General features: G+C 58.6%; 1 protein-coding gene across 1 annotated transcript; it reads left to right on the plus strand.

Annotated features, from left to right (window-relative positions):
* The first annotated feature begins 1,231 nt into the window (after positions 1-1,231).
* Positions 1,232-16,793, plus strand: MFNG (MFNG O-fucosylpeptide 3-beta-N-acetylglucosaminyltransferase). Its single transcript, XM_034987569.1, has 8 exons — positions 1,232-1,678; positions 6,563-6,611; positions 7,002-7,104; positions 7,520-7,673; positions 10,611-10,696; positions 12,458-12,623; positions 14,375-14,460; positions 15,873-16,793. The coding sequence occupies exons 1-8, from the start codon at positions 1,424-1,426 to the stop codon at positions 15,937-15,939; spliced, it is 966 nt and encodes a 321-aa protein (XP_034843460.1). The 5' UTR covers positions 1,232-1,423; the 3' UTR covers positions 15,940-16,793.
* The last annotated feature ends 1,700 nt before the right edge of the window (positions 16,794-18,493 follow it).

Below are 18,493 nucleotides of genomic sequence, written 5' to 3' on the forward strand. Positions count from 1 at the left end.
AGGGAGCCCGATGCGGGACTCGATCCCAGGACCTTGGGATCATGACCTGAGCTGAAGGCAGTCGCTTAACCAACTGAGCCACCCAGGCGCCCAATAGTGCAATTTTTAAAAAGTGGCCTGGGAAGTCCTTGTGGAGAACATGACATTTGTGTAGGTCTGAAGGAGGTGAGGGAGTGAGATGTGCAGACCTTTAGGGAAAGGCCCAGGCAGAAACAGCATGTGCAAAGGTCCTGAGGTGGGTGTGTGTGCCTGGACTGGCCAGAAGCCCAGGGGGTCTGGAGTGGAGGGAGCAAGAGGAGAATAGTAGGAGGCGGGGTTGGAGGGAATGGGGAGCCAGTTCACACAGGACCTGTTGGCTGCGGTATGATCTTGGGCTTTTGTTCTGAAGGAGATGGGAGATGCAGGGTTCTAACAGGAAGGATGAGATGTGAGCGACCTTGTGTCCAACCAGATGGAGGCAGTGGCTGGAGAATGCCCTCTGTCCCTGGCCTGGCTGGGAGAGAGGCAGCAATAAAGACTGCTGAGTGAGATGGGGTGCGGTGGGCTACAGCAGGACAGGCACCCTTTGGGGCCTCCTGGGGGCCAGGTGAGGCCCAGACACCTGGGTTCCATTGGCTCTGTGGCTGAGCTGCTGGGTCATCTTCGATCGTTCTGTGCCTTATGTGCTCAGCTATCAACTGGGACTAGCAATCCTCCCGCCGTTGTGAAGAGCCAAGGAGCCGAGCAAACTACTGTGGGCGCCCTGGAGGTTGGGAGGGGGGCATCAGGGAAGGCTTTCTGGAAGGGGAGACCCTTGAGCTGAGCCTTAACGTCCAAGTAGGATGAAGCTGGGTGAAAGGAACATGGGTGACGGTGGGGAGGATGGCGGAGGGCATCCAGGAGGAGGTACAGTGTGAGCAAAAGCTGGGAGGCTGGAGAGCAGGACACGGTAAAACAATGGGTGTTGAATGAGCTAAGCTGACAGTCTCTGGGGAGTGGGGAGGCTGGGAGGCCCCTCCCTTCCATGGGGCATGGAGGGTTTGTTGTTGTCCCCACCCCCACCGCAGCAGCTGGCCTGCCCGCCGGCTGGCCGGCCCGGGACTGTCCCTTCGGCAGAGCCTTTTCCAGCCACCTCTGGGGTTCCCCGGGCCGGCCCCGCCCCTCGGGCCGCGCTGGAGGCAGGGGCGGGGCCAGGCGTCCGGGAGCCGGGCGGGAGCGCGCAGGGAGCAGGTGGAGGGCTGGCGGCGGCGGCGGCGGCGGCGGGGCTGCCGGGGCTCGGCCTCCCCGGCCAGAGCACCAGCTCCCACCTCCCCCTCCTTGCCTGCCCACCCCCACCCCCCGATGCCTACCAGACCTTTGCCTGGGCCGGGGCCCCCGCCGAACCAGCCTCGCCTCCCTGTCCGGCTGGGATTCGGGGGCTGAGCTGTCTGGGGTCCCAGGGCCAATGCAGTGCCGTCTCGTCCGGGGCCTGGCGGGAGCCCTCCTCACCCTTCTGTGCATGGGGCTCCTCTCCCTACGGTACCACTCGAGCCTGTTCCCACAGAGCATGCGGGAGACCCCCGGGCTGAGCCCGCCAAGCCCTCTGTCCCCTGAGCTGCGGCTGCACGATGTCTTCATTGCAGTCAAGACGACCCGAGCCTTCCACCGCTCCCGCCTGGAGCTGCTGCTCGACACGTGGGTCTCCAGGACCAGGGAACAGGTGACAAGTGGGCGACTGCGGGCCCCAGGAGTGGGCCCTGGCCTGAGGGACTCCCGGAGGCCTTTCTGTTGGGCTGGGGTCCCTGGCGGCCTCCAGGGAGAAGCTGCCTGCCCACCTGCCCAGTCTGGGCTTGTCTTCCCACTCCTCCTTCCTCCAGGGACCAGGGGTTCCTGCCGCCCGGCCTGGGCCCCTCGCTGGCCCTGGAGCCAGGTGTTCCTGAGGCCCCCTGCTCCATGTCTTTCAGGGGCCAGGCCGGGCCCCTGCCCCAGGCTCCTCAGTCCCTCCTGGCTCTTCTGGCACGGGCTTTGCTCCTGCCCACCTTGGCCCAGCCTGGCGATGGGGACAGCGGGGAGGTGCGGGGCGGCCGGCTAGAGGCATCATCTGACTCGGATGTGTGCCCAGGCCTGTTGTCCCGCTGCTCGGGCTGCTCGGGAGGAGATCAGGGGCTGAGCCGCTGAGAAGGCGAAGGTCTTGGGGGGGCCTGCTCAGGGAGAGGGGCGGGGTGGGGGGGGCATCAGAATTCCTGGCAGCCCCCCCCACCCCCGCTGCTACCCAGGGTGTGCCCAGCGCAGCGGCGCCTCATCTCCTGTGCTCTTTTCCTGTGGGGCAGTTTCGGACGGAGCGGGGGAGGTCCACTGTGACGGTGGTGGCCGAGCGATGGCGGGGAGAGGTTAGAGGTCTGCCCAGCACGCGTGTGCATGTGTGTGTGCGCGCGTATGTGTGCTCCTGCATGGAGCCAAAGTGTCCTCGTTAGACGGGCTATGACAAAGAGGTGTGTGGGTGATGGGGGCGTGTGGCTTATGTCTTTTTGGGGACAAGCTGAGTCCCTCTGGCTCTTGCCCTCCCCAGACCCAGTGCCCTCCCCAAGCAAAGTCAGTGATTTAGGGGTATTGGGAACCATCTCTGGGGGAGGTGAAGGGTTAGCTTTACACACACACACACACACACACACAGTCCCTACGTGGCGATGGGCTCAGTGGGAGGAAGTGACTGGACTTTTGGAGGGGATTGCAGGCTCCTGGGAGACCAAGGAGCAGGGGAGGTGATGTCTGCAGGAGCCCAGGGCTTTCTGGGGAGAGGGCACCCCCACTCCCCGATTTCCTGACCATGATGTCCTAGCACCCTATTTAACCCTTTCTCCAGGGGGAACCCCAGCACCCAGGTTCTTCCCTGGGCACCCCCCACGCAGCTTCTCATCTTGGGGAGATTCTGGTTCCTCCTGCGGAAGCCACTGAGCCTGGCCCTCCCCGCAGACCTTCCTGTTTATGGTGCTGCGTCTGTGTACCCAGGAGCCTGCCTCACGTGGTCTGAGGCCCCTTCCTGCCTTGTCTTGATCACCATGGTGGTGCCCTTGCCCCGGATGAGGAAACTGAGGCCAGAGGGAGGAAGTGCTTGTCACCCTCACTCCGAAGGCTTGGGGGCGCAGAGCCCAGTGGGACCCAGCCCCCTCCTCCTGGCTGGGGCCCTTCTTTCTCTGCTGAGACCCAGGATCCCAGAGCTGCTTTGTCGCTGGGCTACAGGAGAGGGTCCTGGGGCCCCCAGCCTGGGTGGGCCTGGCAGGACCAGGTCAGCAAAGGAGAGGAAGCAACCACCCACTGTGTTGCCTCAAGCTCAATCCCACATGCCCACTGCTCAGCACTCAAGGGGCTGCCCATCAGATGCCTCACTCTGTTTAACACCCAGCCCCGAGTGGGAGGTATCGATAGGCCTGTTTTATAGGCGAGGAAACCGAGCACAGTGAAGCCGAGGTAGGAGATGAATTCACTCAGTTGCGCAACACCCCTCCGCCCCCCGCACAAGGGGCAGAGTCGAGAAACCTTGTCCTTTCTGTAGGGCTGAGAAAAGGAAGGATGCTCACATTGAGTAAGAGGAGGGGAGACAGGGAGACACATTCTTACCGCACACTGCGTCTGGGGCCCCTTTGTCTCAACCCTTTGGCGCATCTCTTTCTGTGACCTTGGCTGAGACCCTCCCCTTTCAGCCCTCAGTTTCCCCATCCACGCAGGACAGGAGGGTCTCTGAGCCTCTCTTAGCTCTGCCCTCAGGAGTGGGCCTGAGCTGGTTAACTCCAGGGCTGGGCGCCCGCCCCAGCTGGTTAAGGGCGGCTGGGTGGCAGGTGGGCCTTTGTGGCAGCAGGCTGGGGCTCGTGTAGTCTTTGTCCCAGGCAGAGGGGGCGGGCTGGGGGAGGCGGGGTGGGGAGCCTTTCCCTTCCCTACAGGCCCCTCGAGGGCGGTGGGTGGGGGGTGGGGGCCGCAGAGCCCGCCCCACATCTTCCCTCCTCTTCACCAGATGGCCCCCAGTCCCCTCTCCCCTGACCCCAGCGGGCTGCCTATCCTTTTGTTTTCCTGTGAGGTTTTAACCATTGTCAGAGTCTCCTCCTTAAACAAATTAAATGCAACCTTTGGCTCAGAGGAAACTCTGCCCACTGCTCTGTGCAATCTCAGGGTTCCCAGGGACTGGAACACCAGCCTCATGCACCCCGCCCAGCCCCCAGCCCTGCAGCGGGACCCCCTCTTTCCCCCTTCCCCTACTGATTCTGGGCTTATTCATCCATCAGCAAACATGCCCTGGCCCATTTGGCCCATGCTCCAAACTCCAGAGAGTTCCACTATCTGGTGGCTGTTTGGTGGCAAAAGTTTCCCAGGGAGCAGGGCAAGAAAGGCCTGATTTACTTCCCTGGCTCCCTGGGGGCTGTGTTGAAAACAGACTTGGGGTGGGGGCAGGACAGAGCAGAGAGAACAGGGCAAGGGTGACCGTAGCAAAGCAGGCAGGAGATGACCAGGGAGGGGCTGGGCCACCAGGGGCTGTGCAGGCTGCTGTGGAGAGGTGGCATCCTGGGTGGTTTGAAGGTTGGGTGGGTGTGGGGTGTGAAAGAAGGAGAAGAGGCGTGGTGACCCCAGGGTGTTGGGTCCCAGCAAGATGGGGAACCCCCAGAAGAGCACAGGTCTGGGAGGAGCTGGGGCACTGAGTCTGAGGCACCTGGGGAGAAGTTGTGGCTACCGCGGGGTTTGATGGCTTCTTGCCGAAAGCCGAGAGGCTGGATAGCGTCACTGGGGCGGTGGACGGGACAGAGAAGAGGGCCAGCATCGGGCCGCCAACACTTTCTGCAGGGATATCCAGGGACCTCCAGTATTAGCTAAATCTGAAGGTGGGAGACACACCCCAGGGAGGGGGCCCTAGAAGGTGGATGCTGCCCAGGTCTCCTGACAGGGAGATAAATCAGACCAGGCCTGCGCCCTTCAGGATGTCACTGTCTGGTGGGAGAGACCAAAGGATAGATTTTCATAACCGAGGGGTTGTTGTTACTTACCATCAGGAGGAACAGGTGGCTGAGGGGCACGTGGGAGGGGTGTCAGGGAAGGCTTCCTGGAGGAGGTGATGACTGAACTAGGAGTTAGGGGGCAAGAAATGGGCACAGCATGTGCAAAGGCTCAGAGGGGTGTGGATGTGTGTGGCATATTTGGGGAACTGAAAGGCCTTTGGATTTAAGAGAAGGGGTGGGGCAGGAAGTGGTGAGATAGGCTCCATCAGGCACAGGGGCTGGGTGGCCCCTCATGGCCACACTTAGGAGGCTGGCCTTTATCCTGAGGGCAGTAGGGAGCCACAGAAGGTGTTAGGCGGGGTGGTGGGTATGGGTATTATCTGATTCTGGTCCTGACAGGAAAAGAGATCTGAAGGTCTTGCCCTAATCCATTGAAAGATAATGGCTCAGAAGGCCCATGGTTGTGGGCTCTTGGGGAGACAGGACTCGTTCCCTTGTGCCCCTTCCTGTGCCCAACCCTGGCTTCTGGTCTCTGGTGCCTGTATCCCCCGAGATAAGAAGCGGAGCTGGGCTTCACTGCTACCTCTTTCTTCTTCTTTCTCACATTATCTCACTTTACTGTCACAGCTACTGCTAGTCCCCATTTTCCAGCCAGGTAAACTGAGGCTCAAAGCAGGGGCTGATCTGATCTGAAGGGCTGGTTCCTGGAAACCAGGGAGAAGTTTGTGGCTGAGCAGGGAGGGGCATGCAGTTGGAGGCCCTGAGTCTGGAAGGAGGACAGGGCCAGCCCCAGGGTGGCCCGAGTGAGGGATGGGGACGTAGACGGCCTTTCACCAGGTGGGATGCTTTCTCCTTGGTCCTCCCTTGGAAAGACGTCAAAATTGTCCAGGCCCTGGACAGGGCCACCTAAGGGTGAGAGGAGGCTCTCGCTGTGCTTGGCGGATGAGAGGACCTGCTCAGGCAAGAAAAGGTGCGTGTGCTGGGCAGGGTGTGGAATGGGGGTTAGACGGGTCCCCGGCTGTGGGTCTGTCTTGCCACAAGCTTCTTCTCATTTGTCTCTCATTCAGTTTGTGTTCAATTTATCTAGGGCTTGAGTGGCCTCTACCTGCCCGGGGCGTGGTGAGGAGAGGTCCAAGACCTGTGGGTCCGAATCCCAGCTCAGCGGTTGCCAACTATGCAACCGTAGTCTGTCCCTTAGCCTCAGTTTTGCCATCTGCGAGGGGGACAGATCATGACACCTGTCCTGAGGTTCAGTGAGGTCATCAGGGACCAGGAATTGTGCAAGCTGCTGGTGGGCTGCTTCTGCAATCTGGGAGAGCTGGGGTTGGATCACGATGTAAAATTTCTGAGATTCGTAAGGACCCTGCACCTGCCCAGGGAGTCTGTGTGGCTGTGAAACCATGACCATCTCCCCAGGCAGGTGTGCTTTCCCAGGGTGTGGGTCTTTCCACGCAGAGTCTGTCTCCTGACCAAGTGTCTCAGGTTGTGTATGTGTGGTGATGGAGGGAGGGGGTGTGTCTGTCACTGCGGGAGGAGGACGGAGCTCTGACAGGTGCTTCAGCAGGGCCGTGCCTGTGGGCTGTCCTTGGCTGACTCCGGTCCCGACTCCTCTTTCTCCTTAGACGTTTGTCTTCACCGACAGCCCAGACGAAGGCCTCCAGGAGAGACTGGGTAAGTCCACGTGGGGCCCCTCAGCTGTTTCCAGGGAAAGCTGGGGTGGCTGTCCCATGGCCTGGGGTCCCCAAGAAACAGGGCTGCCCTCTCTTGGCATGTGGGGATTCCCCTTTGCCCAGGAGGGGAGCAGGCTTCTTCCCTGGAAACGGGTGTGGGTGTGAGGAGGGGCTGTTCTGGACGGTACCCTGGGTTCGTGGGTCCCAGCCCAGCCTCCCGTTCATTAGCTCTGGGGTCCTGGGGGGCCAGCCCTCCCTGGTCAGTTTCCCCATGTGTAAAATGGGAATGGGTGGGCCGCTCCAGGCTGAAGTCTTGCTCTGCATTCTCATGGTGTGCAGGGCTGTGGGGAGGACCTGGGTAGGGTCCCCTGACTTGTCCTCACTTCTCTAGGGTCTCACCTCGTGGTCACCAACTGCTCGGCTGAGCACAGCCACCCCGCCCTGTCCTGCAAGATGGCTGCTGAGTTTGACACCTTCTTGGCCCGTGGGCTGCGGTGAGTGCCCCTGGGTCTCTGGGGCCAGGTGTGACCTTTACCTCAGGCTAGGTCCCGAATAGGGTGTTGTGTTAAAAAGGAAGTCAGCTGGGTCCCGTGAATTTAATCATGTGAGGGCCTCCTGGGGTCTGTCTCTGGGCAGACGGTCTGGGTTCAAGTCTTGCCATTTCCTGAGTGTGTGACCTTGGCCAAGTGTCTTAACCTTTCTGAACCTCGGTCCCCACCTGTTAAGTGGGCACACTTTCCTCGGGAGCTCACACAAGATGCTACCAGGCTAAGAGCGTGGGCCTTCAGTGTTAGCTACTCTCACTGCCTAATTTTGCTGACTGATAATGGGGGGCACGGGAGAGTCTGGCTAGCTGGCAGCCCTTGGGAACCCTCCTCCAAGCTTACCATCCCCCTTCTGTCCCCATAGGTGGTTCTGCCACGTGGATGACGACAACTACGTGAACCCAAGGGCACTGCTGAAGCTGCTAAAAGCCTTCCCACAGACTCACGACGTCTATGTAGGCCGGCCCAGCCTGAACCGGCCTATCCGCGCTTCTGAGCCGAGGCCCCACAACCGCACGGTGGGTCCCTTCTTCCTCCTTCGTGCATTGGCCAGGGGTGTTGGCTGTGGCCAGGCCGGGGGTGGGGCCAGGGCCCTCGCGGAGTCAGGTAGGTTTTCCGGCTTTCTCATTTGGTCTCCTTGCTGTGTGTTTGGGTTGGTGACTTTGCCACGGATCCTGTCTTCTCCTCTGAAATGGGGAGACTGAGATAATGCAGGCGAGGCGCAGACTCTGGCACACAGGAGGGCCTCAGTCACTGAGGAGCAGGGGCTCATTCTGGTCACACAATGACAGGGGTGTGTGGGGTGGGTGTGTGTGTGGGGGGGGTGAGCTGAGGCTGCCTGACTCCTGGCATGGCTCCTAGCCCCTGGTATCGTCATGTAGTCATACAGGCTGTTCAAATGCCGGATACTGCTGGGCCGTGTGGTAAATTGCACTGCCCCCCAGCCCCTGAGCACTCCCCTCCCCTCTGCACCCCTCCTTTCTCCAGACTTCACTGACCGGCAACTAAAGAGATGACACCTGGCACAATGGGGTCCCTAGCACCAGCTTCATTCAGCTCCAGACCTAGATGGCTGCTAATGAGGGTTGTGAGGTTTAGGAAACAAATAAACCAAAAATCAGGATAGTAGTTAAATTGAACTTGCAGATAAACAGGGAAGAATTCTGTAGTATAAGTACAGAGCATGGTTCTCTCCTGGTCCCCAGGACCCACCAGGCTTCTGGTGTTGGTATGACCCAGGCCCCTAGGGGGCTCCCTTGGCCCCAGGGAAAAGGCTAGTCAGGGCCCCCCCCCCCCCCACTAGAGGCAGCATGTGGAGCAGAAGCTGGGCCCGCAGTGGGTCTCTCTGCCTCCCCGGCTCACCATCTGCTTCGTTAGGGAAACCAAGAGCAGGAAGCACACAAACTTAATTATCAGCGGCTAATTGGCCTCTGAGCCCTAATTAAATCCTCCTGGGCCCTGGGGGTGTGTGTGTGAGTTGACTCCAGGTGAGCGAGGGGTGCCCCAGGCCCCCACAGCGCCACATGCTTGGCGATAGGGGTTGAGAACGCTGCTCTGGAGCCCGGCTCCCTGGCTCCACACGCCATCTGCCACCTCCTGGCTTCCTGACTTTTGCTCAAGTCACCCCACCTTTCTGTGCCTTAGTTTCCTTGTCTGCAAAATGCGTGATAACCATCCCCACCTAATAGGGTGGTTGTGAGCAAAAAGGGGAACAATTCAATGAGGTCACCTACCCAAGTGCTTGGAATGGGACCTGGCACGTGATGACACTAGTAAGTGTCAGCGATCGGTACCCAACCCAGCTCCACCTGCGTCCCCCGGCCTCCTGCTTCCTGGGCAGGTTCAGCACCTGCTGAGTACACCCAGGCCCTGACCCCACAACGTGCACTAACACCCTCCTTACACACTCCTTACACACACTCCATCGGCGGGATCCTTAGACTCTGCCCCAAAGTGTCCCAGCCTGTTTGGATTCTGGGATACCCCCGGGGTTGTGTAGTTGGGGGAGGGGACAGCAAAAGGGGGCAAGAGTTCCGGCTCAGGCTCAGTCCCAGCTCTGGGACCTCAGGCTGGTGACCTCCCTTCTCTGCACCTCGTCACCTCCTCTGTGGCACAGGATGCTGTACAGCAGTGCTCAGGGTTAGGCCCTTCTACTGTTACTGCTGTTGTTCCTTTAATTATCTGGGAACGGAAGCCCTGGGCCCACAGGTCATGAAACGAGCATTCATTGGGCACTCCTGTGTGTCAGATCCTTAAGAACCCGTTCATTCTGCTTAGAGGCCTGACCTCTAGCTAAGAGGGAGGCATTTTGAGAAGTAGCTCATAGAGGTCTTTAGGAGGAGGACACAGGGCCAGCTGAACTGCAGCAAAAGTGCTCACAGGTGACAAATCTGAGGCCCAGAGAGGAGCAGAGACTTTCTCAAGGTCACACAGCTGGGAGGAGTGGAGGACGCTGAGGCCCCAGAGTCAGGCTTCCCAGTTTCCTGCCCTGGGTTCTTCTTACTGTTGCATCATGGGAGATAACCCAACCCCATGCAACATGCATCAATTAAGCACCAACTATGTACTTGGGAGAAGGTAACTGTAGGGAACTTGTTGGTCAAGAGATAGTACAGCTGAAAAGGAGCAGGGTTTGCCAAAAGCCTTAGAAAAAATTCGTGAGCTGTGACTTCACGAGGCCTCACCGACGAGGCGGGGGCAGAAAGTGATTTAAACCCCAAGGGAGGTTATTGGTTCCTGAGATTGAGATGTCAAGGGGTTTGCTGGCCTTGGGGGCTCACAGGCCGGCCTGTCATTCTCTCTTTACTCCGTGAGAGGCCTCGTTCTCTCCTTGTGCAGAGTCTTCTCAGTCCCAGGACCTGGAAGTGGTGAGGCCATGCAGGTGGCTTGGTATCAGTGGCTTTGGGACTACTGCTCCCAAGACTGGTGACTGTAGAAAGCATCTCTTCCTCCCAGGTAGCAGATGGAGCTCAGGGAGGAACTCGGATTGGCTGGCCTAAGTCATTTCCCATCACTGAGCCAATCACTGGGTCAGGGGGTGTGGCCTTGTGATCCACCCTTCCTCGGGCCCCTGCCCACCTCCTGTGGCCCAGGGGAGCAGGTGCTGTATTTGGCAGCCCCTCCTGAACCACCTGGGGTGAGGTAGAGGCATTCCGCTGGGGAAAGGGGTAAGGTGTGCTGGGTGGACAAATAGGATACATATTCTCTTTAACTGAAATCCAGCCAGACTGGGGTCTAATTGGTGACCCCATCACTCTTAATTAGCCATGTGACTTTGGGCCTCGGTTTTCTTGTCTGTAAAGTGGGCATAATAATGTCAGGCTGTAGCAAGACTTTAGTGAAATGTGAAATAAAAAGGTTTTGAGCCATGCTGGTTGGGAATGAGGGAGGGCCCGGCCATTGCCTCCACCCCCAGGCTCACCCTGCTCCTTGGCCCTCCCCACCTCTCCCCCCAGAGGCTGGTACAGTTCTGGTTTGCCACCGGGGGTGCTGGCTTCTGCATCAATCGCAAACTGGCTTTGAAGATGGCCCCGTGGGCCAGGTAAGCAAAGCCCCACAGGCGGGTGGGGGAGAGTAGGGCCTGGTGTGTGTGGGGGCGCTTTGCAGCAGGAAGGGCTTGAGAGTGAGCTCAGGAGAAACTGCCTCTCATTCATGCTGTGTCACAGAGTTACACAGTTAGTGGTGAGCAAGCCACCTGCCATCCTGCCCTCAGGGTGCTCTGCCACACACAGGCAAGTTGTGTAATCTCTGGGAGCCTCAGTGACCCCATCTGTAAAATGGACCTGATAATATGATAGCTAATGGTTGGTGTGAGGGTGAAATGGGAAAATGTTTGGGCTGGCACCCGGTCCCCAGTGTCACAGGGGAGGTGAAGGCCAAGTGTAGAGGCATTCAGAGGAAGGAAGTAGGGCCTTCTGCTTGGGGACAGGAGGAAGGCTTCCTGGAAGGGGTGACCTTTGAACTGGGCTAGCCCTAGAGGCCCCCAAGTGAAGGGATTCCTGGGGGTGGTGGAAGCCCCTCGTATGGGATGAGGGTACTGGTATTCTAGAGAGGAAGTGGCAAAGGCCTGGCCTCTTGAGATCTGCCCGGACAGGATGTTGTTATTAGCAGCAACATCCGTCTCGCTACCTTGTGTTGGGGGCTGACTCTGAGCCAGGGCTGCACTTCACCGGGGAAGAAGGTGTGTCAGCCTTGTTTCCACAGCTAAGGAGACCGAGGCGTGAGAGGTTGGGCAAGTGACTGGTCCAAGGTCACCCAGGCCGGAGGTCACTCAGCTGCTGGGCTTGGCTCCAAGGCCTGTCTGCTTTGCCACTGTACCACCCTGGTGTGCTCTGACCTGGATGGGAGGGGTCCTCCAGAGGGGACCTTGGGCCCCAGTTGGGAGTGGTAATGCTGTCCTAGGACATGTCCACAGCAGGTGTGTACCCGTGACCAGGGGTCCTCCCTGTGCCCAGTGCCCCCATCTGGGCTTCTGTCCACCTTTATGGTATATTTGTGTGAATTGGAAAAAGGTACCCCCCTCGGGCAGGTGCAACCCTCGGGCAGAGCCTGGGGTGGGAAGGGAAGGCTGGGTTTCTGCACCCACTGAGCCCCTCAGGGAGGCGTTCTGTGCAGTGGGGCGGCCTGCCCAAACTGGCCTGCAGGGATGTTCATGGGGCATGCAGTCCGGTGATGCCCTTCCCTGGGACTCTGCCCCTTCCCTCCTCCGCATCTGGCTGACTCCAGCACATCCTGTAAGACTCTATTTAAAGCCTGCCATTGTCATGATTAAATAAAAAGCAAAACAAAAGACTGCCACCTCCTCTGGGAAGCCCACCTTACCCTCCCTGTGTCTCCCAGGCCTCATGCTTCCCTCTGACTTAGTGCCAGTCCTACTCTGAAATGACCTGTTCACTGTCTCCCCTCAGAATGAGGGTTGCTGTCGAGGGCAGGATGCTTTTCCTTCTCATCTCTGTATCCGCAGCCCTAGCCTGGTACCTGGCTCTGGGTAGCTCCTCGAGGCTCAGCAATGAATGAATGAATGAATGAATGAATGAATGTAAAGAGAGGAAGGGATACATTTATAAAGGGCTTCTTCTTGCCATTCTTCCACTTAATCTTCACAATAGCCCAGTGAGGGCAGGGCCATTCTCATGCCCATTTCACAGAAGAGGATGCTGAGGCTCCCCAGGTTTGTGGCTTGCCCGAAGCCACCCAGTGCACAGGAGGCTCTGCTCTGCCCATGGACCCCAGTGGAGGGAGGGCCTTCTGGGAGGCACGGGGAGCTCTGCGCCAGTGGCCACAGCACGGCTCTGTCTCTCAGCGGCTCCCGCTTCGTGGAAACGTCTGCCCTCATCCGATTGCCTGACGACTGCACTGTGGGCTACATCGTTGAGTGCAAGCTAGGTGGCCGCCTGCAGCCCAGCCCCCTCTTCCATTCCCACCTGGAGACCCTGCAGCTGCTGGGGGCTGCCCAGCTCCCAGAGCAGGTGAGCTGGCCCCGGGGCAATGGGGGAAGGATGCGTCGGGGGAGGGCTATCCCCTACTGATGGGGAAACTGAGGCTCAAGGTGGGAAAGGACCCTCAGACGGGCCCACAGTGACTCAGCCTTCTCCACCTCCAACCCGCAAGGGTTAGCGTTTGTGATGCTCAAATTCTTTGGTCTGGTCCCCGACCGCCAGCTGGAGCGACCTGCGCAGACCAGGTGAAGCTTGCCTTCAGGTTCAGACTGCTCCCCTCCCTACCTGCTCTGCTCCCTCTTGTCTCTCTGTTCCTTCTTCAGTCTTCCATCCCCCCACGTCCCTCCAAAGGGGTCAGGCCTGCCCTTTCCAACTCTGCCTGTGGGTTGTCCTGCCTTCATCAAAGCTTACCTGTCTGCTGCCCCCCTGCTTTCTTTCTAACCCAGATGTTGCTGAGAAAGAGCAGGTGCTTAGTGGGAAACCTCAGGCATAATGTCTGGCTGGGGCAGGGGGACCCCATTCTACCACCTGGCAAGCAACGACTCCACGGAGTTCCAGCAGGCTCTGCCTTGCACACACGGCCCTCCTACTACTCATGGGTGGCCAGTTCCATAGGGATCCTGGCTGGGAAGGCTCTTGGGATCCTTCACCCAACAGTGCGAGTCAGAACACTCTGGCAGCAAGAGACACAGATACAACACAGACCAGTCGAACAAACAAGGCATGTATGGGCTCATGAGCCTGAGAAGCTGGGGGCCGGCTTGCTGGTTCTGGCTGAGTCTGCGTGCTCAGACTGTCCCCACTCTGGTCTGTCTTTCCTGACACTGGGCTTACCCTCAGGCGGGCAAGATGGCAGCGCCAGGTTTCCACCCCACCCACAGGAGGAGAGCTCCTCCTTCTGCCACATTCCGGGGCTGATGCTCCTCGCTTGGAAGGCCTGCTTGTGTCACATGACCCGTTTCCTACCAGGGCCAAGAGTTAGTGTTGATTCGTCAGGCCTGCAACTAGGGTGTAGGGTGGGCCCCAATAAGACCGCAGGGCTTGAAGCCAGGAAAAGGGGGCAGATTTGGGGCAGCCAAAACCAGGTACCCTAATGGCTGGATTTTCAGAATACCCACCACGCCAGGCACCGTGCAGGTGGCTTTATCTGCTTTAACTCTGTTTCCTTCCAACATTTGCATGAGGTCAGCACTAACATTCCCATTCTGTAGGTGGGGAAACTGAGGCCCAGAGAGCTGAACATAGTAGCACGGCTAACATAAGGCAGAGGGGGATTTGAACCCTGCCCCGGTGGCCCCTAAGTCCACAGTCTTTAACCACTGTGGTCAACTGCCTCTTGACGAGGGGCATTATCCCATGTCCTCATTGTATGTGGAGCAACCCAAGGCTCTGGGTAGAGAGGGAGTGTGAAGGCCCCATGGTGAGTCTCAAGAAACCTCTGTCCAGGCATGGACTTTACTGGAAGGGTGCCTTCCCCTCTTGAGACTCAGTTTCCTAGTCTATAGGCAAGGGACTCATTCCATCCTCTCATTTAAGGTGGACGGCTGGGGAAATAGGGTCTGGGCACAAGAGTGCCCTACAAGCTTGAAGCGCCTTGCGGAGTGGGGTGGGCTCCTCAGTGAGTGCTCAGGGTGGAATTTCAGGGGCCAAGGCAGGCTCTCTGCGCCCCCCAGAATGTCTTACGGACCGTCCCTGCTTCTGGCCCAATACCGCCCCCTTGTGGGGTCCCCAGCGGGACACCCCGCCAACCTTCACTTTCTTCTCCGCTTTTCTCTGCCCAGGTCACCCTCAGCTATGGCGTCTTTGAGGGGAAGCTCAATGTCATTAAGCTACAAGGCCCCTTCTCCCCCGAGGAGGACCCTTCCAGGTGAGTCTGGGGGGCTCAAACTGTAGGATCAGAGGAGGGGGCTGAGTCCAGGCGTCCAAACATAGGGGAACCTGGAGGGAAGGTAAGCCCTGGAGGCTGACAGCACAGAGCAGGGAGTGGAGGGAGGGGATTTCAGTCTCTGCTCTGCCCCAGGATTGCTGTGTGACCTTGGGCAAATACCTTGCTTTCTCTGGGCCTCAGCCTCCCCATTTGTAACACAAGGAGCTGGGTGTCGTGGATCGGAAGGGCTCTCCCAGTCCTGATCCTCTGGGGTTCTTCAGGAGCCCCTGGAACACTGAAGTGTCTTTACTGGGCAAAGGAGATGCTCTAAGGGAAGAACTTCAGGCCCCAATGGGAAATTTTTATTTGAGCTTTTGTAGGCTCTCTGTGTCTCTGATACTCTTCAGTGGTTCTTTTCAGTAGGTAGATGGTTGGAAAGGGGGCTAAGATGGCGCCTGGGCACCTTCCGGTTCTGTCCCCACACAGGCCACAGGGAGGCTGGGGCTGTTCCGCTCAGGCCTGGCTGCTGTAGAGCATCTAGGCGCACAGCCTGTGACACGCTGTGGCGGGAGGACAGGCCCGCCGAAGGAAGTAGCGGCGGCCATCATGGCTGAGATGCAGGAGGAGAGGGGGCAGGGGACTCCCCAAAGTCTTGGGGGCTCTGTCGGGCCTTCGGATTTATCTGGAGTACGGAACCCTTGGGGGAACTAGGACTCCTGGCTCTGAAGTCCCACAGAGCTGTCTGTCGGGGGCAGAGGGCTCACGACTGTTTAAGGGGCCTGGGGCCAGGGCTGTGTTGAACAAGTTAGACGTTACAAGGAGACAGAGTTTGGCTCAATATAGGAAAAAAAATTCACATTTCTGAGATGAAAGGAACCGCCTTCTCATGGAGTGAGCTCCTCATCAGTGGAAGGGCACAAGCTATGGCTAGACTGCCAAGAGGTTTAAGAGTGGATGTGAAATTCTCTCTGAGCCTGAAGATTCTAGAATCCAAAGGTTCCTGCCTAATAGGGCTGGAGCCGACTGGGGACTCAGATACATGTGATCAGATAGTCTGGCCTCAGCTGGGGTCTCTTCGTGGCATCTCTGGCCTTTGAAGTCTCTCTAAACCGGTGGTTTTCATGAGGGGCCACGTCCCTGGGGACATCTGGCAATGTCCGGAAACATTTTTGATTGTGACGACTCAGGGGGGTTCTCCTGGCTTCTCGAGGGTAGAGGCCAGGGGTGCTGCTAAACATTGGACAATGCACAGGACACCCCACGGCAAAGACTTATCTGGCCCTAAATTGTAAGAGTGCCGAGGGGGAGAAATCCGGTGCCAAACCATCTCCGTGACATGTGCTCCCCCAGGAGCCCGTGGAGTGAGCGTGGGAGTCGGGGTGACCATTTGTCCATTTCTGGTCTCTCCACAGGTTCCATTCCCTCCATTGTCTCCTCTACCCAGATACTCCTTGGTGCCCACAGCTGATGGCCAGATGAACCCTGAACGGCTGGGCAAAGTTTGGGCTGAGGCTTCTGGCTGTCCTTGGCCTCCCCAGGCAGCCCTGGGGACTCATGGCAAGTGCTCTTTGGTAGGGAGTCCCCGGCAGGGCCTCTGAGTGGTGGGTCAGCCCAGGATTGGATGGTGGCTGGCGGTGAAGGCGTCCTAGGCCCCTGGGAGGTCGGTTGGACAACCCAGAGGAGGGCCAGAGAGGCCCCAGGGGCTGGGCTTCTATGGGCCTTGGGTGGCTGAATTGAACAAACATGGAGGGCCCTTGAACTGGGTTGGGGCTCAGGGGTCCTAACCCTCCACAGAATTACATGGGCCCTCGGGTGGGGTCTGGCCTCCACCCCCAGCTCTGGTCTCTGTCATTCCCCTGGGGTCAAGCACTGGGCCACCCACTCCTGGCTCCCTTGGCTGGATCCCCAACCCCTGAGGGGACCCAGGTGGAATAAGGGCAGAGCCCGGGGTCTGTGGCAGGGGCTGTCATTGCTGACCAGTGTCCAGCTCCTTGCTCCGACCCCTTGCTAACAGATCCCATTTTGCTTGGAGTATCGGCGTGCCCAGACCCTGATGGTGGATCGTGATGGATCCCAGCCCATGGTGACGATCCTTTTGCTCACTTTCCCAGCCTCCCTTGTTCAGTCTGTTAGTGCGAATTAAACAAAGCCAATAGAGAGGCTTCTGGGGAAGACTTTGCAGTCCCGTACCCCATACCTTTATGCTGCGAACGTGGATGTGATGTCTGGATCTGGGGCAGTTGTCTTGTTATCATGAAGGAAAGGCCATGACAATCAGGCACACCTTTTGGCATCTGGTTCTGTGAGAAAATTAAACCCTTACTTGGTTCAACCTCTCTTGGTCCAGTTTTCCGTTACGTGCAGCCAATGTGTCCCTGACTGGGGCGGGCTCTTAGATCGGCCTGTCACAGTGGTGATGGTGGTGTGGATTTGGGTCCTGAGCTAGATGTCCCTGCTCTGCCTTTGCTGGCTGTATGCGTGACCTTGAAACATCCACTCCATCTCTCTGGCCTGTTTGCCCATTTTATAGAGGAGGGAAGGAACCCCTTCTCTGTGGCTTGATATCTGGGTGAAATGATAGAGTGTTCGTGAAGGGCTCGGCACAGTCTGGCAGGGAGAAGGAAGGGTTCCGTGAGCAGTGAGTCTTCCAGCGTGGGCTTGAGTCATGGTGACCCGGGGTGTGTGAGGGTGTGCATGGCTGTGTGGTGTGGTGTGTCCCCTTTCTACACAGGTCTGTGCACAAGGACACATGTGTGGTGGATGTGTGTGTTGGTGCTCATGTCACACACGTGTGTGTGCAATGTATCCACATGTGACTGGGTGTGCGCCATGCGGTGCTAGGGGGCTGGGAGCTACTCCTCTTCTCTGCCCTCGGAGCCTGGGTTGGGGTAGCCAGAGAATTGGGAGAGGCAGAGTGGAGACACAGGCGAGGGAGTCAGCCTCTGGTGTGTCAGAGAAAGGGGCAGCTTGACAGCCGGGGTAGGAGATGAATCAATGCAAACATGCTTAGGGTCGCAGGTCCCAAAGAGGCTGCCTGAATGAATGAAAACAGTCATGGTAGAAGTTCAGGAATGCTGGTGCCGAGGTTGGGGAGGCTTAGGGATGGGATGCCTCTTCTCCCCTTGCATCTTCCCAGTGATGTGGGAGGTTGGGGCCACCATGGGGCTCTGGGCTGGGGGTAGGAGGGAGGACAGAGGAGAGATCCCGAGGGATAGAGGGACCCTAAGCCAGGCAGCCAAGGCTGGGGGCTCCTTTGAGCACACCCCCTCTGGCCCTTGGATACCCCAGCTAATGACACCCCACCTTGTCCCTCATGCAACTCTGTCTGGCACAGCTGGAACCACAGAGCACCAGAGCCTCAGCCCTGGTTTTCCACAGAGGAGCTTGAGGCCCAGAGAGGGACCACCATGTGCTTGTGGTCACACAGCAGGTCAAGTGCAGAGTCGGGCTGCTTGGGCTCTTGCAAAGCCTCCTTTCTTTCTGGGCTAAGCTGATGCTGGGTTTGTGGGCCATGAACGGAGTAGGGGTGGCCCTGGCCCTGCAGCCCGGGTGGGGGATGGACTGGTGTGCTCACAGCTGCTGTCCTCTCCACCCTGTATCCGGAAGGCTGCCGGCCGGCCTGCTTTTAGAAGCAACAGCAGGAGATTTGCGGGTTGTTCCCAGATCCTGGGGGTCGGGTGGAGGGAACAGGACTCGGGCCATCTGCTGCCTCCATTGTCCCAGAATAGCTGTGGTAGGGAGGGGGAGCAGAGTCAGCAAGGATCAGAATTGGGATGGAGGAAGGGGGGGGGGGTGTCTGGATTTAACCCTTTGCGGGTCTGTATGGGAGAGTAGAAAGCTGCCTGCTCTGTGGCCTGATGTGACCCACGTGGGCCCCCCAGGCAGGGCCGGCCATGGGGGAGAGGGACAAGGTTGGACCACCCTGTACTGGTCTTCAGGTGCCCCTCGGGCAGGTATTATTCCCATTTGATAGATTAGGAGACTGAGGCACAGAGAGGGAGAAGGCCCACGGTCCAGGTCACAGGGCTTAGAA

The sequence above is a fragment of the Mirounga leonina genome, unplaced genomic scaffold, assembly GCF_011800145.1.
Source record: "Mirounga leonina isolate KUSES-001 unplaced genomic scaffold, KU_Mleo_1.0 Mir_418, whole genome shotgun sequence".
Taxonomy (NCBI): Eukaryota; Metazoa; Chordata; class Mammalia; order Carnivora; family Phocidae; genus Mirounga; species Mirounga leonina.

Coding starts and splice junctions, on each gene's coding strand:
- MFNG (XM_034987569.1), top strand. CDS start 1,424: ATGCAGTGCCGTCTCGTCCGGGGCCTGGCGGGAGCCCTCCTCACCCTT. Junction 1,679..6,562: donor TCTCCAGGACCAGGGAACAG/GTGACAAGTGGG, acceptor CTTTCTCCTTAG/ACGTTTGTCTTCACCGACAG. Junction 14,461..15,872: donor CCCGAGGAGGACCCTTCCAG/GTGAGTCTGGGG, acceptor GTCTCTCCACAG/GTTCCATTCCCTCCATTGTC.